Here is a 27,268-nt window from a genome sequence, read left to right as displayed (position 1 = left end):
CGTCTGCTCTGAGAAAGGAAAGGTCCGAGGTGTGATACAAGTCTTCAGAGAGGATGGAAGATTCAATCCAAAATCACATGGGTTGATAAGGCACTTAGAACTGTTTGGCAACAACACAGGGACTATTTGGCACAGAGGAAGAAGAAGGATGGTGTGCTGTGATGTGATTGGTTGCTCTCTAACCTTTGACCTCCAGGCGGACCTGGTTCTCCTCCTTGCCCAGGATGTTGCTGGCCACGCAGGTGTAGGTCCCCTGGTCTTCAGCCCGTGCACGCTTGATCTCTAGGGTCCCGTTGATGTAGACCCGATAGTGACCACCATCTAGACCACTTCCTTGACCATTCTTAAACCTTTATGGACACACACACAGAGGGAGAAAATACTCAGGGTAAGACACACTTGTTTCAAGTAACAGAAACGGAACATGGAACGAAAGTGATCCATACTGTTCCCGGAACAGAACCATTATTTTAAAAGCATGGAAACCGGTTAGTAACGTTATTTTACGTTGCAGGCATTTTTTTTCTAGTCCCACAACAATACGCAACAATGCTCCTATGCAAAGCCCTCACTCTGTCACTCAGAAACGTATTCCAGCATCTGCCTGCAAGCTGAAAATCTTTGCCAGTGTGTGTGCGCGTGTGTGTTTAGGCTACCTTCCCCTCCCCCTGAAAGCATAGGCTACTATTCTGACGTTAGAACTGTGAAAAGATAGGAAGAGAGATGTTTTATTAGGTAGAGAAGAATGGATTCACTTTTCAATGCTAGTTAAGGACATTATAGGCCTAGTTATCACATTTAACATTGGATTTATTATCTCCAAAAAGGAAATCTGTCTTTTTAATTCTGGTGCAGCTTCTATGAAGGAACTTTGAATGTCCTTTGAGCTTGCTAGCCCAAGCTTGTTAGCTAGCTAGTTCAAGCTTGTTAGCTAGTTAGCTCAAAGGAAATTCAAAGTTCCTTCCTAGAAGCGGCTATCAGGTATAATTCTATGGACCTAGTTCAGATAATGCATGTAATAACAAGATGCCTAGCGCTTCAAGCATGTTTCTCAACCCTCTCACTCTCTTCCCGCCTGTAAAATTTCAGTCACGTCTTGCGCATAGGCTACGCTACACTCGTCTCTCCATCATGTATACAACTAGCTTGCCTGCTCTATCCAAACTGATTGATTAATTGAATGAGCTACAACTGTTTGATTTCACAGGTTAAAAAGGATCAGAAAGAAACAATATAAACCAGTACTTTTTGGGGAGTTCCAACCGGTTCAGAACACTATTTTGCTGGTCAGAAGAGTGTAACGGAAGCCCAAAAAATAGTGGTTCTGTTCAGAATGAAACAATAAAAATAAAACAATTGGTTCCAACCCCTAACACGCACATCCATACACGTACCCACACGCACAACTTTTAAACCTTTTGCACTCATATCTCCTCAGGAGGTAATGTATCTATTCTATCCGGGTCTTTCTTTCCATACTCACTAGCATATGCATTTTTGTTTTGTGTGGACCACTGGAAGAGTAGCTGTTGCACTACAGCTAATGGAGAACCTAATAAACTAAACTAAACTCACCAGCGCAGCTCAGGAAGTGGCGAGCCAAAATAGGGACAGTCCAGGAAGGTTCTGTTGTTCTCTATCACCTTTATCAGCTGGTTCTTAGGACCCAGCATTCTGGGGGCCATGTCTACAGAGAGAGAGGAAGAGAGAGAGAGAGAGAGAGAGACAGAGAGAGAGAGGGAGAAAGAGAGGGAGAGAGAAAGAGGGAGGAAGAGAGGGAGAGGAAGAGAGACATAATACATTTACATATTTAGTCCTATTTCATTATAGCTTCATTACTCATCATCATCACCACTCTCTTTCTTACCCAGTATGCTAACGAATGCATTGGCCAGCAAGTAACCATGGTCATTGGAGGCATTACACTGGTACACAGCGCTGCTGCCGATCTGAACGGAGCGGAACATGATGGTGTCACCTACCACCGATCTGCTAGGGTTGGGCAAGGAGCCTGGAAGAGGGGGAGAAAGGAGGAGAGAGAGAGAAAAGAGAGACAGAGAAAGAGAATGTAAAATGTAACAACAGGCTGGCGGTGGAAGCAGATGGTTTGAGTTGGCTTATTTTGATAAGTATTTCCATGGATGATGAATGATGTTGAATGGGTTGTGAAGGACTCACTATCGCTTTCGATAGGCTCTCCGTTGACCAGCCACTGGATGTGAGGTTTGGGGTTTCCATTGGCCCGACACACCAGACGACCGTTCTCATCCGGCGCTAACACCAGATTGGACGGCTGGTCCAGCCAATAGGGAGCCGCTATTGGGTACAAGAGACGCCATTGGTCAGATGGTCAACCAAACAGATCAACACGCACGTACGCAAAACACGCGCACACCCACCCAGACGGTCACATGCATGCACACACACACACCCCTCCCCTCCTTACCTTTAACCTGGACGTAGATGGAGTGTCGGATGCTTCCTATCTGATTGTTGGCCATACACATGTACTCCCCTGCGTCCTCCTCTGACACACTGTCGATACGCAGAGTCTTATTGAAGTTGTCTAGCTTCACCTTCTGGTTCAGGTCGCCCCCCTTCTTAAACCACTTTATACTGGGAGTCGGACTGAGAGAGAGAGGGAGGGAGAGGGAAAGAGTGGGTGAGATGGGAGAAGGTATAGGGGGTGAGATGGGAGAGGGGGGAGTGAGATTGGGTGTTCTTTTTCCTGATAATAGATTGTGTGTGTGTGTGTGTGTGTGTGTGTGTGTGTGTGTGTGTGTGTGTGTGTGTGTGTGTGTGTGTGTGTGTGGGTGTGTGTGTGTGTGTGTGTGTGTGTGTGTGTGTGTGTGTGTGTGTGTGTGTACGTGTGTACGTGTGTACGTGTGTACGTGTGTACGTGTGCGTATTTCCACCACTCACACTCCGGAAGCGATACACTCCAGGTTTAGCTTTTCACCTCTCATCACCATCCTCGAGCTGTCAGTCCCCGTGGGGGAGAGGAAGTTAGGGGTGGTCACTGCTACCTTACGACCTGGGGACAGGAGAGCAAGGGGTGAACACAATACATTCACCTTCATCTCAATTCTAATCAAACACAATCACTGGAGTTTATGTTTAATCCATGAGTCACTTCTGACACTGTAGGTGTACCAGCTCCTTATAACGTTATGAGACAGAGCGCAAACTAATCGGTTTATTATTTTCATGCTTCCATGCCCAGCGTCTCTGCCAAGCAAACGGATGAAACGGTTCATCTACATCCGTAGAATGTTCTCATCGTTCTCTTTCAGTTGCCCCCCCCCTTAGCTTTGGCTTGTTTTCCGGTTTGTTTCGTAGCCATATCACCCTGTTAGTTGTTCCTTTGTCTCTCACCCCCCCCTGGAGGGCAGCCATTTAAACCAGAGAAGAAGAAACAACAACAGCATTGACCTCCCACTTTCAGTCCGCCAGAGAATCACAATTACATGAACCGAGACCAGAGAGTCTAAATAAAAAAAGACTGACATCAAAACCAGTCCTGATGAAACGCAGAGAAAACATATTGTTTCTTATTCCCTTTTCTTCTCTGCTTCGAACGAAATCCTTTGATATAGTTAAAAGAGCATATATCGGGCCAGTGAGTTCATATATTTCAGTGGTGTGCTTCATGTAACAACCCCAGCGCATGGCTTAAGCATTTAGCTGATGTTAACTCCCTTCAACGTTTGGATCCCTTCCAGAACCTTCTGAGCTCTGAGTCAGGTTCAGAGTTCGGTCATTAAGGGATTTATACTCTTAAAGATAATGTAGCAGAAATGTTGTGTGAGGCATGTTGTGAGTACACATAGATCAGTGGGAATAGTACCACACTTGTGGCTGTGAGCTGTTTAACTGCTTGTTGCGTTGCACTTCACTAAAATCCACCTCAGATCCATTTCAATTCATTATAGATTTACTATATACGTATTATACTTACCCACGATCTCAAAAATCATACGCATATAAATACAGCTTTTCCTCAAACAGTAAACACATTAAAACATCACTGCCCAAAGTCAGTGTTACCAAACACTAAATACATTAGGTTGGGTAAGTTAGAAGGTTAGCCCATAGTAAACAGAATTAGCCGAAGAGTAAGAGAGCTATAATGAACCAGGCACACGTTAGCTTCTTTCGTGATGCAGATCTGATCTGTATGGGATTAAAGCATGTGTTAGCAGTTAGCATCTCCAGAGAACTGAAAACAGAGATGTGCTATAGTTAGTGACACATGGAGAGGAGAGAGAGGGTCTCAGGGATTAGTGGAGACAACTGGCAGAGGACATATGCACGCCATCACCGCGACAATTGACATTATAGCCGTGGCAACGCGCAGCCATGGCAACGTGTAGCCAATGGCACCGCTTGAGTGGGATCCTCCCATGGTGCACTGCAACCCCCGAGGAAAACTAGACCTAGCCCCCGGGGATAAGCTTACTACAACTGTGTGTGTGTGTGCGTGCGTGTGCGCACGTGCGTGTGTAAGAGACAGGTGGTACAGCTCCAACCCGCTCCCATCCTCTCTCTCTGTGTGTGTGAACACACATATGTGCACATTTGCATTTGCAAGCTTATAACTATGAATGAACATATCATGAATACAGATGCTGTTTCTCGCATGCATGGTTTAGGATAATCCCTCTCTTATACCTCCGCCACATGACCGTCCCATAGAGGGTCACGGTGTCTGTCCCCATTTTGTTCCTATGAGAGTCGCCTCACAATGGTACACATGCCATCCCTCCCAGGCCTACTCCCTAGAGCCAGAGTAGTTAGAACATATGCCACTAGTTCCCCCTCTGGCTATATAGGCTGACTCTGGATTGGGCTTGGGTTAAGGGCTTTATGATAAGCAGTAGGAGAGGGGAAGACGCTTTACTCAGTCCAATTCTCGAAGTGATGAGCGATTCATTAGATACAGTGGTGGAGTGCGTGTGTGTGTGTGTGTGTGTGTGTGTGTGTGTGTGTGTGTGTGTGTGTGTGTGTGTGTGTGTGTGTGTGTGTGTGTGTGTGTGCGTGTGTGTGTATGTTCTTATTTTTATTTATTTTTATTTTACCTTTATTTAACTAGGCAAGTCAGTTAAGAACAAATTCTTATTTTCAATGACGGCCTAGGAACAGAGAGGATGTCAGAGAACAGAGCGACCAAGAGGATGTCTTTCGAGGAGACATTTTCTAATCCCTTTTTTTGCAGTGCTAACCTCTAGAGTACCACAGGGAGATTCTCCACAGCTCTACTGTCACCACTGACTTAGTTTGGAGGGGCTCTAAAGCCAGGCTTGACATTGGTTGAGTTAAGGGACAAACTGGCCTATTGTCTGTACAGCTGCTGAGTTACCGCATATGCAATGAGTCAGCTGAAGAGAGAATTAGAGGTTATGCTAGGATAAAGGACCTTATGGGCAAATCAACACTGTTGTTTTCTGGCAGTGAGAGGTCTTGGTCAGGGTGAGTGTCATTGAAAACAGCAGGGTGGGTAAATAAAACACCCCACACTTGAATTAAATTGAGTTTAGTAAGGCTGAGCTGGCTGGTTATGAGGCCAGGGTTGAGGTTAAAGTCTGTGCTATAAAAAAGCTATATCAGTCTGGGAAAGAGGTTGTTAACAGCATCCATTAAGGCTAGGCTGTGTTGTTAGCTGTGTTAGATAGCTATGTTGGTCGCATATCCATTGAGCTGACTGATTAGCAGGCTACATGGCTAGCTGTGTTAGCTAGCTGTGATGTTAAGGCATCCATTGAGCTGAAGGATTAACAGGCTAGGCTATACGGTGCTAGCTGTGTTGATAACGGAGTCATTCAACTGACTGGTTAGCATATGCAGGCTACACTACGGTGGTAGAACGGTGTTATGAGAGTGACATGGTACTGCTGGGGGTGAAGAATGGGAGGAAAAGGAAGAGAGTGTGTCTGGACTAGACTCACCACCGTACGGGTCAGTGGAGTTGACAGAGGAAGTGTCATTATACGGCTCCTCTGAAAACACACACACACAGCAGTCAGCATACAGAACACACAAACACACACACACACACACCAACACTCACAATTACATAACCTTTCCAGCTCTAAGAAAATCGTAGAAACTGATGAGCTGCTTTCGTCCCTGCTTCAGAAAAAGAGAGATATCAACTTTAATGTCAACTGTGAAGAAAGCAGCTTCCAGGACACGTAGAATCCAATCACTGCTGGAAGTGAACACAGGCACAACAGCTCACACTGAGGAACAAAGGAGAACGTCCGGATGAAATATTGTACATGTCATGGCACCAGGCCACCTGTAGATGGAGGCATCTTATATCTCATTTACACTGAATGTACAAAACATTGGGAACACCTTCCACATATTGAATTGCACCCCCTTTTGCCCTCAGAACAGTCTCAATTTGTCGGGGCATGGACTCGACAAGGTGTCGAAAGCGATCTACAGGGATGCTGGCCCATGTTGACTCCGATGCTTCCCACAGTTGTGTCATGTTGGCTGGATGTCCTTTGTGTGGTGGACCATTCTTGACGGGAAACTGTTGAGCGTGAAAAACTACCATCAAAGGCCCTTAAATCTTTTGTCTTGCCCATTCACCCTGTGAATGGCACACATACACAATCCATGTCTCAATTGTCTCAAGGCTTAAAAATCCTTCTTTAACCTGTCTTCTCCCCTTCATCTACACTGATTGAAGTGGATTTAACAAGTGACATCAATAAGGGATCATAGCTTTCACCTGGTCAGTCTACTCTCTACACTAAGTGTATAATGTGAGGCACACTGGTTGACCAGGAAGCAAATGATCCCATCTGAACAGAACAATAGACCATGGCTACATTCAAAGCCTATGTGTGTGTGTGTGTGTGCGTGCGTGCGTGCGTGCGTGCGTGCGTGCGTGCGTGCGTGCGTGCGTGCGTGTGTGTGTGTGTAGCCTACTTACTGGTCTGCACTTTGAGTGTGAAGGGGTTTTTCTGCTGGATAGTGTGTGTGAAGAGGAATCGGGCGTTGCAGCTGTAGTCTGTGTGGGAGTCTTTAGCCAGCACGTTAGAGAAATACAGGTCTCCATTCAAGCCCATGGACACACGCTTGTCCTGGGTTATAGGCATCATGGCTGTGGAGGGAGGGAGGGAGGGAGGGAGGGAGGGAGGGAGGGAGGGAGGGAGGGAGGGAGGGAGGGATGGGGGCAGAAAGGAAGGAGAGAGAGAAAGACAGATACTAAATCATTTAGACTTCATGCTTCATAATCAACCATAACATGATGTAATTTCAGAGGCATCCACTGAACTGGCCAAGCTGAGTAGCCTGCATCTCATGTGAAATTGAAAAACGAAACCAAATAGACGTTACCTCTAACTGTAACCTGGTCTCGTTGGCTTGACCTTCTAACTAGTCTGGCCCCGGCTGAGTGTATGTAACGTGTAACAGAGTACCATGTCTGTCCACTCTAGCAGTGTCTGGACACAGTGGCAGCCAGTGGTGCCAGCCATAGACAATATATCCTATCTAGGGTTCGATATCTATGGTGCCAGCTAGATCAGCTCTAGTGTAGTGTGTGTCACCCTCTGGGGCTCTGTGTTAATGTTAACTCCTAAACACACACAAGACGCTCCCGACAGATGACACACACTCGGTAACTATAAAGAGCGAAATGGGCCAATCTGGTTGTCATGACGATGCCCGAGGTCCAATCATAACCCAGCCAGTGGTCTAAGGAAGTGGTGGTGTGCAATTGCGGATGGACAATGTGCTATAATACTATGATCACTGTGTTTTCTAATTTACTGTAAGTATTCTGTTCATAGTGGCCCCATGGCTAATGTGCAGCATGTCTAATAAAGATTAAATCTGCTTCCCAAATGGCGTGCTTTTCCCTACATAGTGCACTACTTTCGATCAGAGCCCTATGTGCCCTGGTCAAAAGCAGTGCAATATATAGGCATTAGGGTGCCATTTGGGACACAACCTTACTGAACTGAATGGCTGAGGAGAGTATAGTGGACACCATTAGCTGTGAAGGACCTCTTGAGTCTGGGCTCTTAAAATGGCTTCTGCCATCTCTTGGGTTCTGCTCTCTCAGCTCTTTACCCAGCCAAGTCAGAGATTCACATGCATGCACAGACAGACACAGACATATTTTCAGTTGGTCAGCAGTAACACACACTGCTATAGAAGAGGACAGAGAGAGAGAGAGAGAGAGAGAGAGAGAGAGAGAGAGAGAGAGAGAGAGAGAGAGAGAGGACAGATTGAGAGAGAGAGAGAGAGAGGACAGATTGAGAGAGAGAGAGAGAGAGAGAGAGAGAGAGAGAGAGAGAGAGAGAGAGAGAGAGAGAGAGAGAGAGAGGACAGATTGAGAGAGAGAGAGAGAGAGGACAGATTGAGAGAGAGAGAGAGAGAGAGAGAGAGAGAGAGAGAGAGAGAGAGAGAGAGAGAGAGAGGACAGATTGAGAGAGAGAGAGAGAGGACAGATTGAGAGAGAGAGAGAGAGAGAGGACAGATTGAGAGAGAGAGAGAGGACAGATTGAGAGAGAGAGGACAGATTGAGAGAGAGAGAGAGAGAGAGAGAGAGAGAGAGAGAGAGAGAGAGAGAGGACAGATTGAGAGTGAAATGTGTTAAAGGTTTCTAGACAGGAACAAGAGTGAGTGAGAGAATAAAAGAGCAAGTGGCCAAACAGAAGAGCTGAAAGGTCAAACGACTGGCATAGAGAGAGACACAGACAGAGAGTCAGACAGAGAGAGAGACACTGTCAGAGAAAGACTATTTTAATTATGATAATATTGTAAATCTCCAAAGTAAGCTTTGGCAATATGTACATTGTTATGTCATGCCAATAAAGCACATTTAATTGAATTGAGAGTGCGAGACATGTTGCCACAAGAAAAGGGCAACCAGTGATTAACAAACACCATTGTAAATTCAACCCATATTTATGTTGATTTATTTTCCATTTTGTACTTTTAACTATTTGCACTTAATATGATATTCGTAACGTCTTTAATATTTTTGAATGTTTGTGAGTGCAATGTTTACTGTTAATTTTTATTGTTTATTTCACTTTTTTTATTATCTAGTTCACTTGCTATGGCAATGTTAACATATGTTTCCCATGCCAATAAAGAGAGAGAGAGGAGAGAGAGAGTCAGATAGAGAGAGAGAGAGAGTCAGAGTCAGATAGAGGGGGAGAGAGTCAGTCAGAGATAAAGAGAGAGAGAGAGAGAGAGAGAGAGAGAGAGAGAGAGAGGAAGACAGACAGACAGAGAGACAGACAGAGAGGAAGACAGACAGAGAGACAGAGAGAAAGACAGACAGAGAAAAAGACAGACAGAGAAAAAGACAGACAGAGAAAAAGACAGACAGAGAGACAGTCAGAGAGTCAGAGACAGACAGACAGACAGACAGACAGACAGACAGACAGACAGACAGACAGACAGACAGACAGACAGACAGACAGACAGACAGACAGACAGACAGACAGACAGACAGACAGACAGACAGACAGACAGACAGACAGACAGACAGACAGACAGACAGAGAGCAAGACTCACCGCTGTCCATCCAGAAGGTGAGCGGAGGGGGCAGGCCAGGAGGAGGGTTACAGGCCAGGACCAGGGGAGATCCCTCACTTACTACCACTGGCTCCAACACCTCCTTAGGCCACAGAGGAGACTCTGACAGAGGGAGAGAGAGTTTTAGATCATTATTACAAGTCATATTCACTTGCTAACATTTCAGAATGTAGACTATAGTTTTTTTGTGTCCATGCAAATGTCTTTGTGTCTATCTATCTATGTGTGTGTGTGTTTGTGTGTGTGTGAGTGCATGTGTATGTGTGTATATAAACAGTCTCCTCACTGGACACTCGTAGTAGGATCTTGCTGGTCAGCGCCGTTCCAAAGTCGTTGGAGGCAAAACACTGGTATTCTCCCTCGTAGTCCTCTGGCCTCCCTCCGCTCCGGAAGCTGATTTCCAGCGTTCCTGAGCGCTTCCGCATCGTCACCCGCGGATCCTTCCCCACGTTGAAGAACTTCCCGTTCCGTCGCCATGAGAACCTGAGACGCCATGGAAACAGAACAGAACACAACAACTGGGTCAATCCTAGAACTATAAAGCAGGATTAGTCAGTGATGTAAGAAACCTCTAAATTCTTCAGTAATTCGTCCAGGGCCCGTATTCATGTAGTGTCTCAGATGAAGTGTCCCAGTACAGGATCAGGTCCCCTCTGTCCATGCAATCTTATGTATTATGATCTAAAAGACTAAACTATTCCTAGATCAGCACTCCTACTCTGAGAAGCTGGTCCAGGTCTGTTATGTCAAGCATTGTCTAATGCTTCTTTATCTCAACCACTAATGGGCAGTTGAGCAATTTGCACGGAACACAGATTAAGGACTCCAGATTAAGGACTCCTGAAATAAAAAAAAAGCACTTTCAAAGGAGACTCTTGATTTGATAATGCTTTTAGGGAGCCAGGAGTAAAAGACTTAATCTGTGCCTGTGCAACCACACAAAATGTTTTTGGATTGAGAAGCTCTTCTGATTGGTTAATGAATGAATACAGAATGTGGTTACATAACTGCTAGGGCTGCTATTTTGAAAGGGGATTACTGTCATATTTACTCAACATACAGTAGAGCAGACAGAGTAGATTGTAGTCCCATAGCTCTGTCTGTGGCAGACTGTAGGACCAGGGTCATGGAACCACAACTAGAGCGGGACAATGGGTGTATCTCTAGGAGGCCGTATGGGAGCCAACAGGACTGATTGGGACTGAGTGAGTGAGCGATCCCTCTCTGAATGATTCATGAGCATGAATAGTAAACTGGCCGCATTATTCTAGCACAATGACTTTCCTAGGAAGGGAGAGGTGTGTGTGTGTGTGTGTGTGTGTGTGTGTGTGTGTGTGTGTGTGTGTGTGTGTGTGTGTGTGTGTGTGTGTGTGTGTGTGTGTGTGTGTGACATTTTATTAGTCCCCACGAGGTCAAATGCTATTTCTAGGGTGTTTAGGGTGAAGATTAGAATTAGTGTTAGGGTTAGAATTACATTAAGGGTTAGGGTTAGGAACTAGGGTTAGTTTTAAGGTTTGGGTTAGGAGCTAGGGTTAGGTTTAGGGTTAGGGTTGATGTTAGGTTTTTGGGTCAAGGTTAGGGTTAGGGTAAGAGTATGGGTTAGGGTTAGGTTTAGGGTTAGGGGTTAGGGAAAATAGGATTTTGAATGGGGTGTGTGTGTGTGTGTGTGCATTTGTATGTGTGTGTATTGTGTGTTTGTTATGAGTGTGTTTTATGTAAACCCTCAATGTGCCTCGAAACAAACAAAAAGCACCCCTGAATGAGACCACTGTCCTCAGCTGGTCAGGGCCTGGTTACGCAACATGGGTGTGTGTGTGTGTGTGTGTGTGTGTCTGTGTGTGCGTGCGTGTGTGCGTGTGGGTGTGCATGCGTGTGTGTGTCAGTGGGTCCGTATTAGCCCATCTGATGGCATGAGAGAGAAGGGGGAGTGAGGGGAGCAGGGGGAGGTAGAATAATGGTTTGAAGGGGACACAGGCTGGCATATCAGGTTGAGGCATAGGGGAGGGCAGTGTGGGTGCTGCTGGTGAGTTGGTGTGGGGTAGGAGGAGGGGGAGGAGGTGGCGGAGTGGGAGAATGAGGAGGTGGTGGAGTGGGAGAAAGAGGAGGTGGTGATGGAGTGGGAGAAGGTGGTGGAGTGGGAGAAGGAGGTGGTGGAGTGGGAGAAGGTGGTGGAGTGGGAGAAGGAGGAGGTGGTGGAGTGGGAGAAGGTGGTGGACTGGGAGAAGGAGGAGGTGGTGTAGTGGGAGAAGGTGGTAGAGTGGGAGAAGGAGGAGGTGGTGGTGGGAGAAGGTGGTAGAGTGGGAGAAGGAGGAGGTGGTGGAGTGGGAGAAGGAGGAGGTGGTGGAGTGGGAGAAGGAGGAGGAGGTGGCGGAGTGGGAGAAGGAGGAGGAGGTGGTGGAGGTGGAGAAGGAGGAGGGGGTAAAGTCAACATAGTTCAGTGTGTTCCTATTATGATGGCATGACCAGCGGTGGAGGGACAAGGGAGAGGAGTAGGCGAGGGGAGGAGTGGAGACAAAGAGAGAGGAGGAAGCAAGGTGAAAGCACTTGTCAGGTCTGGATAGCAGGGCACTTGTCAGCTTGGGAATATGGGGGGTGGCTGGATGGCTGTCATGGGTTATGGGGTAGGGGCAGGGGTGGGTGGAGTGTAGGCGATAGGTTTGGGATGCTGACAAGGTTCAGGTGGGGGTTGGAATGGGGTCGAAGGTGGAGGGTAGGTGGTGAGATGGGGTGCAGGATGGCACACTGCAGAGCAGTGCTGACCTATTCATGCTCAAACTAATGACTGTCACACTGTATAACTGTCACTGTCAGAGAGAGAGAGAAAGGCCATGGTAAGGTAACAGTAGGGCAGATCGAGAGGGGGGGTTGAGAGAAATGAGACAAGATATAAACAGGGAGAAAAAAAGAGTGAATATGAGAGCGAGAAAGAATGAGAGAGAGAACAAGTGGAAACACCCAGCTCCAGCAGGGAGAAAAGGAGGGGTAGAGTGTGAGATAACGACAGAGTAGGAAAGTATGCAGGATGGAGAGGGAACAAAACAAGCACAAACAAAAACACAAAAGAATAATCAGAGAAAGAGAGAGAGAGAGTGAGCAGGCGAGAGGGTGCGGGAAATGAGAGACGACAAGCTGAGTGGAGGAGGGAGGGATGAGAGAAGCGATAGATGACGGATGGACAGAAAGAAGGATGGAGGGATGAGAGGAGGTCTTTGTGTGTAACTCACGTTGGCACGGGGTTCCCCTTGGCCTCACACTCAATGATGATGTTATCTCTGGGATCAACAATGTAGTCCTTCAATGACTGTTTCATAATGGTGGGAGGCTGCTTCACTGGAGAGAGAGCGAGACAATGGAGAGAGAGAATGTACCGAGAGAGAGAGAGAAAGAGAGAGACAAAGGACAGAGAGAGAGACAAAAGAGAGAGAGAGAATGTTCATAACCTCTAACTTACCCCTAGCCCTAGTAGGCATGTAGTGTACATTTAAGTATAGGAAGCATTCTTCGACCCTGCTGCTGGAGGGCTGCAGTGGGTGTGTGTGTGTGTGTGCGTGCGTGCGTGCGTGCGTGTGTGTGTGTGTGTGTGCAGGCTTTTGTTCTAATGAAGAACTATAACCCCCCCCCCCCCCCCCAGCTCACACACTCACACTGTGGCCATATCCAGGAGGAGTGAAGGAAGAAAGGAGAGCATTAGGCTACGGTGTAGATGAGTTGGTTCCATTGACTCTGTGTATTCTCCCCTCCCTCTGGCCTTAACACAGCTGTGCTCACTCTTCTATGCACATTTAATTCCCCACTTAAGCCAGATGATTCCCCACTGTTTCTCTGCCCTGCTCCACTTCTAGATCACTGAGCGCTAGGGGCTCATTCTGCTTCTTCTGCCTCAGCACTGACACTACACAGCAATCAGGCCCAGCCTCAAAGAAAACAGTTTGCGCCGTCCCGCTGTACAAAATAGCCTCAGTCGAAAGGAAAGCTCGCTTGCCAAGATGTGCCAAGATGGGAGAGAGGAATGACCGTGTGGGTGTATTTGTGTGTTCCATAAATCTTGTCCAGAGTAACCGCAGTCTGAAAGGGAATAGCCCAAGTCTGACGGAAGTTCCCTTGCCAAGATAGAGAATCTTCTGTAAGAGGGAAAGAGCGAGGGGATTTCATCGCTCATTACTATTCTCTCTATGTCCTCAGTTTGGGGTTGCCAGCAGTTACGCAACTGTTGTTAAGCACTACTTTAAATGTATAGAATAGGTAACAACTGTAGTCATCCACCCGTTTGTGTTTCCAGGGGTTAAAGCAACAAACCAAAAAACATGACTGAAACTTAAATCGATCTCAGATTGATTGTCTGGGGCCAAGTTCACCTCCCCTTTCATGTAAGAAAGTCATGACAATGGCTTTTAGTGAAAGAGGATCATTTTGTACATTTTAAACTGCGAGTTTGACCAATTCCAGTCCCCTCGGGGGACGGGGGACGGGGGGGGACGGGACTGTGGCCATATCCAGGAGATTATTATTATTTCTCCTGCTACCAGTCACTTTCTCCTAATCCCTGCCTACATTTACAGTGCATTCGGAAAGTATTCAGAGCCCTTCACCTTTTCCACATTTTGTTACGTTACAGTCTTAATCTAAAATGGATGAAAAAAAATCCTCATCAATGTACACGCAATAGCCCATAATGAAAAAGTGAAAACAGGTTTTTAGACATTTTGCAAATTCATTAAAAAAAATTTAAAAAATGAAATACCTTATTTACATAAGTATTCAGACTCTTTGCTAAGAGATTCGAAATTGAGCTCAGGTGCATCCTGTTTCAATTGATCATCCTTGAGATGTTTCTACAACTTGATTGATTGGGCATGATTTGGAAAGACACACACCTGTCTATATAAGGTCCTACAGTTGACAGTGCATGTCAGAGCAAAAACCAAGCCATGAGGTCGAAGGAATTGTCTGTAGAGCTCCGAAACAGGATTGTGTCGAGGCCCAGACGTGGGGAAGGGTACCAAAACATTTCTGCAGCACCAAAGGTCCCCAAAAACACAGTGACCTTCATTATTCCTAAATGGAAGAAGTTTGGAACCACCAAGACACTTCCTAGAGCTGGCCGCCAGGCCAAACTGAGCAGACGACTGACAAGGGCCTTGGCTCAGGGAGGTGACCAAGAACCCGATGGTCACTCTGACAGAACTCCAGAGTTCCTATGTGGATATGGAATAACTTCCAGAAGGACAACCATCTCTGCAGCACTCCCCCAATCAGGCTTGTATTGTAGATTGCCAGATGGAAGCCACTCCTCAGTAAAAGGCACATGACAGCACGCTTGGAGTTTGCCAAAAGGCACCTAAAGGACTCTCAGACCATGAGAAACAAGACTCTCTGGTCTGATGAAACCAAGATTTAATGCCAAGCGTCACGTCTGGAGGAAACAGGCACCATCCTTACGGTGAAGCATGGTGGTGGCAGCATCATGCTGTGGGGATGTTTTTCAGCAGCAGGGACTGGGTGACTAGTCAGGATCGAGGGAAAAATTAATGGAGCAAAGTACAGAGAGATCCTTAATGAAAACCTGCTCCAGAGCACTCAGGACCTAGGACTGGGGCGAAAGCTCACCTTCCAACAGGACAACAACCCTAAGCACACAGCCATGACAACGCAGGAGTGGCTTCAGGAAAAGTCTCTGAATGTCTTTGAGTGGCCCATCCAGAGCCCAGACCCGATCAAACATATCTGGAGAGACCTGAAATAGCTGTGCAGCAATTCAACCTGACAGAGCTTGAGAGGATCTGCAGAGAAGAATGGGAGGAACTCCCCAAATACAGGTGTTCTAAGCTTGTAGTGTCATACCCAAGAAGACTCGCGGCTGTAACTGCTGCCAAGGGTGCATCAACAAAGTACCAAGTAAAGGGTCTGAATACTTACAGTTGAAATCAGAAGTTTACATACACTTAAGTTGGAGTCATTAAAACTCGTTTTTCAACCACTCCACAAATTTCTTGTTAACAAACTATAGTTTTGGCAAGTCGGTTAGAACATCAACGTTGTGCATGACACAAGTACTTTTCCAACAATGGTTTACAGACAAATTATTTCACTTATAATTCACTGTATTACAATTCCAGTGGGTCAGACATTTAAGTTGACTGTGCCTTTAAACAGCTTGGAAAATTCCAGAAAATGATGTCATGGCTTTAGAAGCTTCTGATAGGATAATTGACATAATTTGAGTCAATTGGAGGTGCACCTGTGGATGTATTTCAAGGCCTACCTTCCAACTCAGTGCCTCTTTGCTTGACATCATGGGAAAATCAAAAGAAATCAGCCAAGGCCTCCTGAAGGTACCACGTTCATCTGTACAAACAATAGTACGCAAGTATAAACACCATGGGACCACACAGCCGTCATACCGCTCAGGTAGGAGACGCGTTCTGTCTCCTAGAGATGAACGTACTTTGGTGCGAAAAGTGCAAATCAATCCCAGAACAACAGCAAAGGACCTTGTGAACATGCTGGAGGAAACAGGCACAAAAGTATCTATATCCACAGTAAAACGAGTCCTATATCGACATAACCTGAAGGGCCGCTCAACAAGGAAGAAGCCACTGCTCCAAAACTGCCATAAAAAAGCCAGACTATAGTTTGCAACTGCACTAGGGACAAAGATCATACTTTTTGGAGAATTCTCCTCTGGTCTGATGAAACAAAAATAGAAGAGTTTGGCCATCGTTATGTTTGGAGGAAAAAGGGGGAGGCTTGCAAGCCGAAGAACACCATCCCAACCGTGAAGCATGGGGGTGGCAGCATCATGTTGTGGGGGTGCTTTACTGCAGGAGGGACTGGGACTCGTGCACTTCACAAAATAGATGGCATCATGAGGGAGGAAAATTATGTGGATATATTGAAGCAACAACATTAAGACATCAGTCAGGAAGTTAAAGCTTGGTCGTAAATGGGTCTTCTAAATGGACAATGACCCCAAGCATACTTCCAAAGTTGTGGCAAAATGGCTTAAGGACAACAAAGTCAAGGTATTGAAGTGGCCATCACAAAGCCCTGACCTCAATCCCATAGAAAATTTGTTTGAAAATGCTTGTGTGAGAAAGGAGGCCGACAAACCTGATTCAGTTACACCAGCTTTGTCAGGAGGAATGGGCCAAAATTCACCCAACTTATTGTGGGAAGCTTGTGGAAGGCTACCTGAAACGTTTGACCCATGTTAAACAATTTTAAGGCAATGCTACCAAATACTAATTGAGTGTATGTAAACTTCTGACCCACTGGGAATGTTATGAAAGAAATAAAATCTGAAATAAATCATTCTCTCTACTATTATTCTGACATTTCACATTCTTAAAATAAAGTGGTGATCCTAACTGACCTAAGACAGGGAATTCTTACAAGGATTAAATGTCAGGAATTGTGAAAAACTGAGTTTAGGTGTATGTAAACTTCTGACTTCAACTGAACATAAATGTGAAATGTAAGTTTTTTTTTTTTTTTAATACTTTTGCAAAAATGTCTAAAACATCTTTTTGCTTTGTCATTATGGGGTATTGTGTGTAGATTGATGAGGGGGAAAAAAAATATATAAAAAAATTAAATCCATTTTAGAATAAGGCTGAAACGTAACAAAATGTGGAAAAAGTTAAGGGGTCTGAATACTTTCCCAGTGCACTGTAAATATTTCCATCAAATACTCCAGTATCCCTGCACATTATAAATCTGTTAATGGCACTGACCCTGTATATAGCTCCCTCTCTTATTTCTTATTTCTTGTGTTTTTTGTATTATATTATATATTATATACATGATTCCGTATGTGTTATTTCATAATATTGATGTCTTCACCATTATTCTACAGTGTAGAAAATAAGTCAAAGTAAAAATATCAAAAAACTCTTGAATGAGTAGATGTGTCCAAACTTTTGACTGGTACTGGACATACATATATATATATATGTACAGTACCAGTGAAAAGTTTGGACACACCTACTCATTCAAGAGTTTTTTGATATTTTTACTATTTTCTACACTGTAGAATAATAGTGAAGACACCAATATTATGAAATAACACATACGGAATCATGTAGTAACCAAGAAATGGTTAAACAAATCAAAATATATTTTATATTTTCGATTCTTCAAAGTAGCCACACTTTCCCTTGATGACGGCTTTGCACACTTCCCATTCTCTCAACCAGCTTCATGAGGTAGTCACCTGGAATGCATTTCAATTAACAGGTGTGCCTTGTTAAAAGTTAATTTGTGGCATTCTTTTCCTTCTCAATGCATTTGAGCCAATCAGTTGTGTTGTGACAAGGTAGGGGTGGTATACAGAAGATAGCCCTATTTGGTAAAAGACCAAGTCCATATTATGGCAAGAACAGCTCAAATGAGCAAAGAGAAATGACAGTCCATCATTACTTTAAGACATGAAGGTTGTCAATCCAGAACATTTCAAGAACGTTGAAAGTTTCTTCAAGTGAAGTCGCAAAAACCATCGAACGCTATGATGAAACTGGCTCTCATGAGGACCGCCACAGGAATGGATGACCCAGAGTTACCTTGCTGCAGAGGATAAGTTACCAGCCTCTGAAATTGCAGCACAAATAAATGTTTCACAGAGTTCAAGTAACAGACACATCTCAACATCAACTGTTAAGAGGAAACTGTGTGAATCAGACCTTCATGGTCGAATTGCTGCGAAGAAACCACTACCAAAGTGGTTGTGAAACCACTACCAAACCACCACCAAACCACTACCAAATCTGTCCTTTGGTCTGATGAGGCCAAATTAGCGATTTTTGGTTCCAACTGCTGTGTCTTTGTGAGACGCAGAGTAGGTGAACGGATGATCTCAGCATGTGTAGTTCCCACCGTGAAGCATGGAGGAGGAGGTGTGATGGTGTGGGGGTGCTTTGATGGTGACACTGTTGGTGATTTATTTAGAATTCAAGGCACACTTAACCAGCATGGCTACTACAGCATTTTGCAGCAACACATCATCCTGTCTGATTGCGCTTAGTTGGATCATTTGTTTTTTAACAGGCCCAACACACCTCCAGGCTGTGTAAGGGCTATTTGACCAAGGAAGAGAATGATGGAGTGCTGCATCAGATGACCTGGCCTCCACAATCACCCGACTTTAACACAATTGAGATGGTTGGGGATGAGTTTGACTGCAGAATGAAGGAAAAGCAGCCAACAAGTGCTCAGCATATGTGGGAACTCCTTCAAGTCTGTTGGAAAAGCATTCCAGGTGATGCTGGTAGAGATAATACCAAGAGTGTGCAAAGCTGTCATCAAGGCAAAGGGTGGCTACTTTGAAGAATATAAAATATATTTTGATTTGTTTAACACTTTTTTGGTACTACATGTTTCCATATGTGGTATTTCATAGTATTGATGTCTTTACTATTATTCTACAATGTAGAAATTAGTAAAAATAAAGAAAACCCTTTGAATGAGTAGGTGTGTATCCAAACTTTTGACTGGTACTGTATATATATTATTAGTTATACTATTTTGATATTGAAAACTGCGCTGTTGGGTAGGGCTTGCAAGTTAAGCATTTCACTGTACTTGTGCATTTGACAAATAAAACTTTAAACTAAATGAGTTTTATAACAGACACAACAGAAGCATTTCTGGGGTGATCCACAAAATGAGTCAAAATAATAATTTTAAAAATCTGATTTTTTTTTATATTAATAAAGACTTGCTAAAGTGCAATAATCCAGCATTTCCATCTGTGCACTCTGTGTGTTATTTTATGCAATTAATTTAAAAAAAAATTAAAAACCTGTCCCTCATAACGTCAACCCTGTTATGTGAACTGAAATCTCATTTGAATATGGTCAGACTATTCCTTAAATGTTTTGTTTAAAAGAAACATTGAACATAAAATCCTAGTGTAAAAGCAGGTGAGCTCGTTCTACTCTTTTTGGCCATTTTCTGTTTTTTGTTTGTGGTGGAACACTGAGTAGGTCGAGCAGGATGCCTGTTACCCATAGATTGTAACGCCCTGGCCATAGAGAGGGGTTTTTTGTTCTTTATTTTGGTTAGGCCAGGGTGTTACATTGGGTGGGCGTTCTATGTTCGTTTTCTAGGTTTTTTGTATTTCTTTGTTTTGGGCCGTGTGTGGCTCCCAATCAAGCACAGCTGAAGTTCGTTGTTGTTGATTGGGAGTCACACATAAGGAGCATGTTTTTCCTTTGGGTTTTGTGGGTAATTGTTTCTGTTGAGTGTTTTGCACCTGACAGGACTGTTTGGCTATCAGTTTTCTCATTTTGTTTTGTGTAGTGTTCTTTCGTCAATTAAAATCATGATGAACACTAACTCCGCTGCGCCTTGGTCTACTCTCTTTCCCGACAGCCGTTACAAAATTACCCACCAAAAACGGACCAAGCAGCAGAGGAAGGAGCAGCACAAGGAGGACTATAGGAAGCAGCGCGCTCGGGAAGTCATGGCATCCTGGTCGCTGGAGGTGTTGGAGTCCAGGATTGACTGGACATGGGATCAATTATTTGACCACTGCAACAACCTGCCGAGGGAGAGCGACGGACACAGGAGGCAGCCCCACTAAAAAATGTTGGGGGGGCACAAAGGGGAGATTGGCGGAGTCAGGCGGTAGACCTGAGCCAACTCCCCGTGCTTACAGGAGGCAGCGCAGTACTGGTCAGACACCGTGTTATGCGGTAAAGCGCACGGTGTCCCCAGTACGCGTTCATAGCCCGGTGCGCTATAGGCCAGCCCCCCGCAAGTGCCATGTGAGTGCAGGCATCAAGCCAGGACGGGTTGTGCCAGCTCAGCGCGTCTGGTCTCCAGTGCGCCTTTTCGGGCCAGGGTATCCTGCACCGGCTCTGCGCACTGTGTCTCCAGGGCGCTGGGAGGGTCCAGTTCGCCCAATGCCTGCTCTCCGCCCGTGCCGGGCCAAAGTGGGCAGTCAGTCTGGAGTATGGGTAAAGAGCGTAAAGGCTAGAACTCCAGTGCTCCCCCACAGCCCAGTTTATCCTGTGCCTCCTCCTCGGACCAGGCCTCCAGTGGATCTCTCCAGCCTGGTCCGTCCTGTGCCACCTCCCAGGACTAGGCCTCCAGTGGGTCTCCCCATCCTGGTTAAGCCTGTGCCTCCTCCTCGGACCAGGCCTCCAGTGGGTCTCCCCATCCTGGTCCGTCCTGTGCCGCCTCCTAGGACTAGGCCTCCAGTGGGTCCCCCCATCCTGGTTAAGCCTGTGCCTCCTCCTCGGACCAGGCCTCCAGTGGGACTCCCCATCCTGGTCCGTCCTGTGCCGCCTCCTAGGACTAGGCCTCCAGTGGGTCTCGCCAGTCCAGAGCCGCCAGAGCTGCCCGCCAGTCCGGAGCCGCCAGAGCTGCCTGCCAGTCCGGAGCCGCCAGTCCGGAGCCGCCAGAGCCGCCCGCCAGTCTGGACCCGCCAGAGCCGCCCGCCAGTCAGGAGCCGCCAGAGCCGCCCGCCAGTCCGGAGCCGTCAGAGCCGCCCGTCAGTCCGGAGCCGTCAGAGCCGCCCGCCAGTCCGGATCCGCCAGAGCCGCCCGCCAGTCCGGAGCCGCCAGAGCCGCCCGCCAGTCAGGAGCCGCCAGAGCCGCCCACCTGTCCGGAGCCGCCCGCCTGTCCGGAGCCACCAGAGCCGCCCGCCTGTCCGGAGCAGTCAGAGCCGCCCGCCAGCCCGGTGAGTCCTGTGCCTGCGCCTAGGGCTAGGCCTCTTACATGTCTCCTCAGCCTGGTGAATCCTGGGTCAGTGCCGCCGGAGCCGCCAGGGACGCCCGCCAGCCGGGCGCAGCCAGGGACGCCCGCCAGCCGGGCGCAACCAGGGTCGCCCGCCAGCCGGGCGCAGCCATCGCCGCCCGCCAGCCGGGCGCAGTCATCACCGCCCGCCAGCCGGGCGCAGCCATCACTGCCCGCCAGCCAGGCGCAGCCATCACTGCCCGCCAGCCGGGCGCAGCCAGGGACGCCCGCCAGCCGGGCGCAACCAGGGTCGCCCGCCAGCCGGGCGCAGCCATCGCCGCCCGCCAGCCGGGCGCAGCCATCGCCGCCCGCCAGCCGGGCGCAGCCATCACTGCCCGCCAGCCAGGCGCAACCAGGGTCGCCCGCCAGCCGGACGCAGCCATCGCCGCCCGCCAGCTGGGCGCAGCTATCACCGCCCGCCAGCCGGGCGCAGTCAGGGTCGCCCACCAGACATTCGGCGCGGCCAGGTGCGCCACCTAAGAGGGCGACGCCGAGGGTGGAGCAGAGGCCACGTCCCGCACCTGAGCCGCCGCCGTAAGAAGGCCCACCCGGACCCTCCCCTTCAGTGTCAGGTTTTGCGGCCGGAGTCCGCACCTTGGGGGGGATACTGTAACGCCCTTGGCCATAGAGAGGGGTTTTTTGTTATTTATTTTGGTTAGGCCAGGGTGTTACATTGGGTGGGCGTTCTATGTTCGTTTTCTATGTTTTTTGTATTTCTTTGTTTTGGGCCGTGTGTGGCTCCCAATCAGGCACAGCTGAAGTTCGTTGTTGCTGATTGGGAGTCACACATAAGGAGCATGTTTTTCCTTTGGGTTTTGTGGGTAATTGTTTCTGTTTAGTGTTTTGCACCTGACAGGACTGTTTGGCAGTCAGTTTTCTAGTTTTGTTTTGTGTAGTGTTCTTTCGTCAATTAAAATCATGATGAACACTAACTCCGCTGCGCCTTGGTCTACTCTCTCTCCCGACAGCCGTTACATAGATTGACAGTCTATAAATGTTTTACAAATTGTTGTTGTTGTTGTTGTCATGACGTTGGCCTCTTTGAGTACAGGGAGGACAGTTGACCCCCTCCCCCTTGCACCATCCCCCAACCTACCTTCCCCCACCCAGTCCCTGTGTGAAGGAGTGGTAAAATTCCAGAGAAGAATCTCTGGCCACACGGCCCATAGAGAGACACAGGAAATTCTTCCAACTCACAGAATTGGGGAACCGAGTGACATTTGTGTTCTGGAGAAGGTATGGAAGATTGGTGAAGAATCCAGCTACGAACTGGTCCGCTTGGTACAATTTTGTGATACTCAGAAGAGACAATATAGCCATATTACCATAAAATGGTTTATATAATAACCTCAGCCTTGAGACTTGCATCCACATGGTTGTATAGAATGTATTAATAAGGATAAAGCTTTTTGTAATACATTGAGATGCTATGTACTGATGTTAATGTGATAGAATTGTATTTCTGTACCAAGCTTAACTCAGTCATCGGCACGCCCCCAGGGACACAGACAGGACCAGGCGTCATGTGACATGTTCACTATAAAACCATACCCTGATTTACTTTCTAACAGACCAGGCCTCCACTCCATTGAGAGTTGGCCAATAGGTTTGACCATCCAAGTACTCTACTGAAAGTGAACTATACCACGTGGTTAACTTTTAGACTATTGATACCGACAGAATAAGAACAAGTCTTTGATATTAATTAATAGTCTGCAGCTAGAAATTATATCATTGAACGCGAAGACCGACGAAACATCCATTCTATAACGACATTAATGAATGTCGCTTTGAAAGATCCATTCTAACCGAGAGAGAGAGAGAGAGAGAGAGAACGCGGACAAAACTCTCCAACAGAACGACGCTCCAACAAGGATCCCGACGACACACTGAGCGTAAATATATATTGATTGCAATTGTTCCCAAATGAGTGAGCGTTCATGTGCAAAGGATTAGCATGTCAATTGTTAATATTAATGAACTCTGTGTGTCTCCTCAGCTGAACATTTTATGACCCATTGTTAGCCCACTAGGGCACATTACTCTACCAATTCTTTGTGACGATAATTACTGTTTGTATACTTTCTGTGAATTACTTAGTTTAGTAAATAAATGATTTTAAGACAATTGATGTATGGATGATTTTAGTAAAGACTGGGTTCGTGCAGATACAACAATTTACGACGTTTGGAATGAGACTGGATGCGAGGTAAAATACACCATTTAAACCAGAAGATAATCGGCCTATACTATAATAGAATATAATATATAATGTTATAATGTAGGAAAGTTATATTAGGAAAATTATAACTTTGTAATCTGAATATTTTCCTTGGTGCCCCGATCTCCTAGTTAATTACAATTAAACGATTAATCAGTTTAATCGCGTGATAATAATTACAGGGAGTTAATTGATAAACATGTCTTCAGTTTAATGGTACCCCAAAGACACGACATTGTGAAGCTTGCATTCAATTGCCCCTCCCAGTTCCACACAACAAGCTTCCATTCCCCCTGTTACAAATATATGGCTGATTTAATTTGGCACTTAATAGGCACTTACTATAGTGTTTGTATTTATTTAACCTCTTGAGATGGGAAACATGTTCCTTATTAAATTGAAAGTGTGATCTTTATGACAGAATGTTAAAATGAGTTACACTACCCAAAAGGGACTCATTTCGTGGAACGACCCTACTGTGTTAATAAAAAAACACTTACGGTCCTGCTGGATCTTTGCTGTTAGTCCCAGAGAGAGCAAGAAAATATACAGAGAGAGAGAGAGAGAGGGCGAGAGATAGATGTTGCAGTTGTTGTTAGTGATATTAGAGGGTTCATTAAAACATTGGCCTATAGCAAGAGCATGTCTACAGCATTCAACAATGTTCCAGTCGCATACAGTAGTATCAGTTCTATTGTTATGGAGTAAGTATGTCATAAAAGAAAAGGATGTGGTAACAATGTTATTCTACTCAACAAAACGTTTTTCTACTGTTATATCCATGTTATGTAGCTAAAGAACATTTACATTAGTTATACGATTAGCTAGTTGCGTAGAAAGTTGAGTGACTACACTGACTGTGAATATGTCCTGAAACAAATTAGCACAATAAGATGAAAACTTACCTGTTGATGGATTCCACATGGCGACACGGTTGGTTTTCAGGGAGGGGGCAGTGGAGAGAGAAAAAGAGAGAGGTTATATGATCGTCAAAGCCTGCTAGCATCAGCATGGTCCGATAACAACAAGCTAAGATGACCCCACCCACTGGACACACACTGGTTGAATCGACGTTGTTTCCACGTCATTTAAATTAAATGAACCAATGGGGAATAAACATTCAATTGATGTCTGTACCCAGTGGGCAGACATTTGGGACAATCTGTGATAGTACTATAATTGAGAAACTAAAATCCACATATATTTCATTATTTCCCACTGCATGAATTATCACAAAACAGTACATTTAAGTGTATAATATATTTCCATAACGGATGTTTTTTGTTGACTTGATGGCACTCTTTAGGAATGGCCATGACTGACATAGCTGACACAATGGTCCAAGGCTGTGTGTCTGATTGAGAGTCCCTCCCCTCCCCTTGATGTAATGTTCCTAGTGTGTGTGTGTGTGTGTGTGTGTGTGTGTGTGTGTGTGTGTGTGTGTGTGTGTGTGTGTGTGTGTGTGTGTGTGTGTGTGTGTGTGTGTGTGTGTGTGTTTCCACGGCTATGGGGGGATGGCTGCCCATAGACAGGTGACACACCAAATCCCCCCAGATCTTTTATTTGGTCAGAATAAGCCATGGTCACATAGGAGGTGTAGGGGAAGGGTGAAGGGAAAGAATCTAAGAAGGACATGACAACCCTCATCAATAGAATTCTGCAATCATGGAAATGAAATAAATAATAGGAAATAAATGCCTATTTCTAATTATTTTAGAAAGTAAATATTAAAAAAAAGACGTTCCCGCTTCTCACCAACAGAAAAGTATTCCATCTTGTTATTAAATTTAGCTACCTGATTTTTTTTTAAAGAATAAGTCATCATATATTCCCCGTTTGCACAAGGCTACTAGGCTACTTTTGCCTTCTTGCAACGCAATACTTCAACTACTAGAAACTGTGCGTATACATGGTCTAAAGTCTGCGGGAGGATAAGCACATTCTCACGTAAAGTTCTGTTTTATAAATGGAAACTTTTGTATGAAAATAGGTGGACACGTGTTTTGGGGCATATTTTCTGCATACACAACATTGATAAATAAGGCCCCAGGGCTGTAAAATCACCTGTTTTCAGACAGCCCCTTTTCTGTATCTCTGTCTCCTTTTCTCTCTCTCTCTCTGTCTCTCTTTCCATCTCTCTGTCTCGCTTTCCCTCTCTCTGCCTCTCTCTCTCGCTCTTCTCATCTCTTTATCTCTGTCTCACTGGTGATGAATATATTTGTGAGAGGTCGAAGGGGTTACAAGGGTATTATGTATTTTTCTCTGTGGGGGCTTCTCTCTCCCTCTCTCTCCCCCCGTTGTGTGTGTCCTCTGTCTGACACTAATCAATAGAGCTTCCTGAGGGCGCGGGTGAAAGGTTGTGGGGTATAAAGAGACATTGAGAAAGACGGCGCCGTAGGGGGGAGATGAGGTGGAGACTACAGAGGTGATGACAGCTGATGGCCGTGTGTGAATGTGTGTCCATACCCTGTGTGTTTGAGGCACATAAAGAGGTAGACAATAAGTGGTGTGTGCGTGTGTGTGCGTGTGTGTGTGTGTGTGTGTGTGCGTGTGTGTGTGTGTGTGTGTGTGTGTGCTCACATATGTCTGTGTTTGACCACCGCATAGCAGGTGCCCATGGGGCTTTATCTGCTATCAAATCATTTTTCATAATGCCACTGTGAGACATTCTCAACTATTATTGTCCTTTTTAACAAAAACCGAGAACGAAAGGAGAGAAAAGGCTAGCTCTCTTTCACTTTGTGTCTTTGTTTCTTATTCCCACTGGAGTCAGTCCGATGGGACACTATAGTCGGGAGCTTTCAGCTTTCACACATGTTACGATGGCCTGGTATTGGAGTGTGTGTGTAACAAGATCTCATAGCGTCCCTTCGAAATACAACGTATTATGGATGAACGTCACCATGAGTTCCGCTTGGTTACAGGGTTAAAACATTCATTCAGAGTGGTTAAGGTTAGGGCTATGGTTCGGGGAAGGCTTAAAGCAAAATAATGAAAAAAAAATGTGCTATTACCATAAGGTACCATCAGTATCGTGTGTGTGTGCATGTGTGCGTGTGTGTGTGTGTGTGTGTGTGTGTGTGTGTGTGTGTGTGTGTGTGTGCGTGCGTGCGAGTGTGTAAGATGGGGGATGGTGAGCTCCAAACCTATTGTTCAAGATATCACTGGCTATGAAGCTAGATCTGCAGATGTAAAGACAGGACCACTGTGTTGAGTTATACATCTTCGACATCACTTGATCTTACAGTATATTAAAGACGTTGATTTGCTGTGGAATTCCTTCTGAAAGCTGTCACAGTTAGGTGTCTCTACACCAGTGGGTTAGAATGGTGTTGTTGCATGCTTTTTTTAACGACCTAAATGGTAGCTTTACCGTAATAAATGCCAGCTATGTGTTTGCGATGTGGTTGTTGGACTTACAATCGAGAGGAACATCGATAGCAGACACTTCTTGCCACAGCAGCAGGACCAGTGATATGACAGACAGGGCCCAAGGCCCGCCCTGCGCCAACATCTCTCCCCTCTGTTTCTCCTCTCCCGTCACAATTCCTGATACGTCTCTGACCTATGAGAGAGAGAGAGAGAGAGAGAGAGAGAGAGAGGAGAGAGAGAGAGAGAGAGAGAGAGAGATGTGTTTTCAGTGTGTGAGTGTGGCTGGTCTACATCTGAAGCTGAGGCCCTGGCTCCCCAGAGAGAGCTGCCCATAGACAAGCTCCAGAGAGAGGAGAGATGTAGACATCA

The 27,268-nt window shown here is 45.9% G+C and overlaps 1 protein-coding gene across 14 annotated transcripts in view; it reads right to left on the bottom strand.

Annotated features, from left to right (window-relative positions):
* Positions 1 to 27,268, bottom strand: part of nfasca (neurofascin homolog (chicken) a) — a 150,978-nt gene that overhangs the window by 40,517 nt on the left and 83,193 nt on the right. For 9 of the 14 annotated variants that reach the window (XM_014131783.3, XM_014131782.3, XM_014131788.3 and 6 more), the window contains exons 3-15: positions 26,948 to 27,092; positions 24,028 to 24,045; positions 12,795 to 12,900; positions 9,857 to 10,053; positions 9,550 to 9,672; positions 6,947 to 7,117; positions 5,946 to 5,996; positions 2,923 to 3,034; positions 2,447 to 2,628; positions 2,179 to 2,316; positions 1,868 to 2,011; positions 1,576 to 1,687; positions 184 to 350 (exon numbers count right to left, since the gene is read on the bottom strand). In XM_014131783.3, the coding sequence (XP_013987258.1) occupies positions 184 to 350; positions 1,576 to 1,687; positions 1,868 to 2,011; positions 2,179 to 2,316; positions 2,447 to 2,628; positions 2,923 to 3,034; positions 5,946 to 5,996; positions 6,947 to 7,117; positions 9,550 to 9,672; positions 9,857 to 10,053; positions 12,795 to 12,900; positions 24,028 to 24,045; positions 26,948 to 27,041 (1,615 nt within the window). In that variant the 5' untranslated portion in view covers positions 27,042 to 27,092. The remainder of the gene's footprint in view (positions 1 to 183; positions 351 to 1,575; positions 1,688 to 1,867; positions 2,012 to 2,178; positions 2,317 to 2,446; positions 2,629 to 2,922; positions 3,035 to 5,945; positions 5,997 to 6,946; positions 7,118 to 9,549; positions 9,673 to 9,856; positions 10,054 to 12,794; positions 12,901 to 24,027; positions 24,046 to 26,947; positions 27,093 to 27,268) is intronic. The other 5 variants (XM_014131792.3, XM_014131800.3, XM_014131801.3 and 2 more) reach the window with 2 other exon arrangements.

The sequence above is a fragment of the Salmo salar genome, chromosome 12 (assembly GCF_965601325.2).
Source record: "Salmo salar chromosome 12, fSalSal1, whole genome shotgun sequence".
Lineage (NCBI taxonomy): Eukaryota > Metazoa > Chordata > Actinopteri > Salmoniformes > Salmonidae > Salmo > Salmo salar.
Note: the sequence above shows the minus strand (reverse complement) of the source record. Positions and strands in the feature narration are given on the sequence as shown.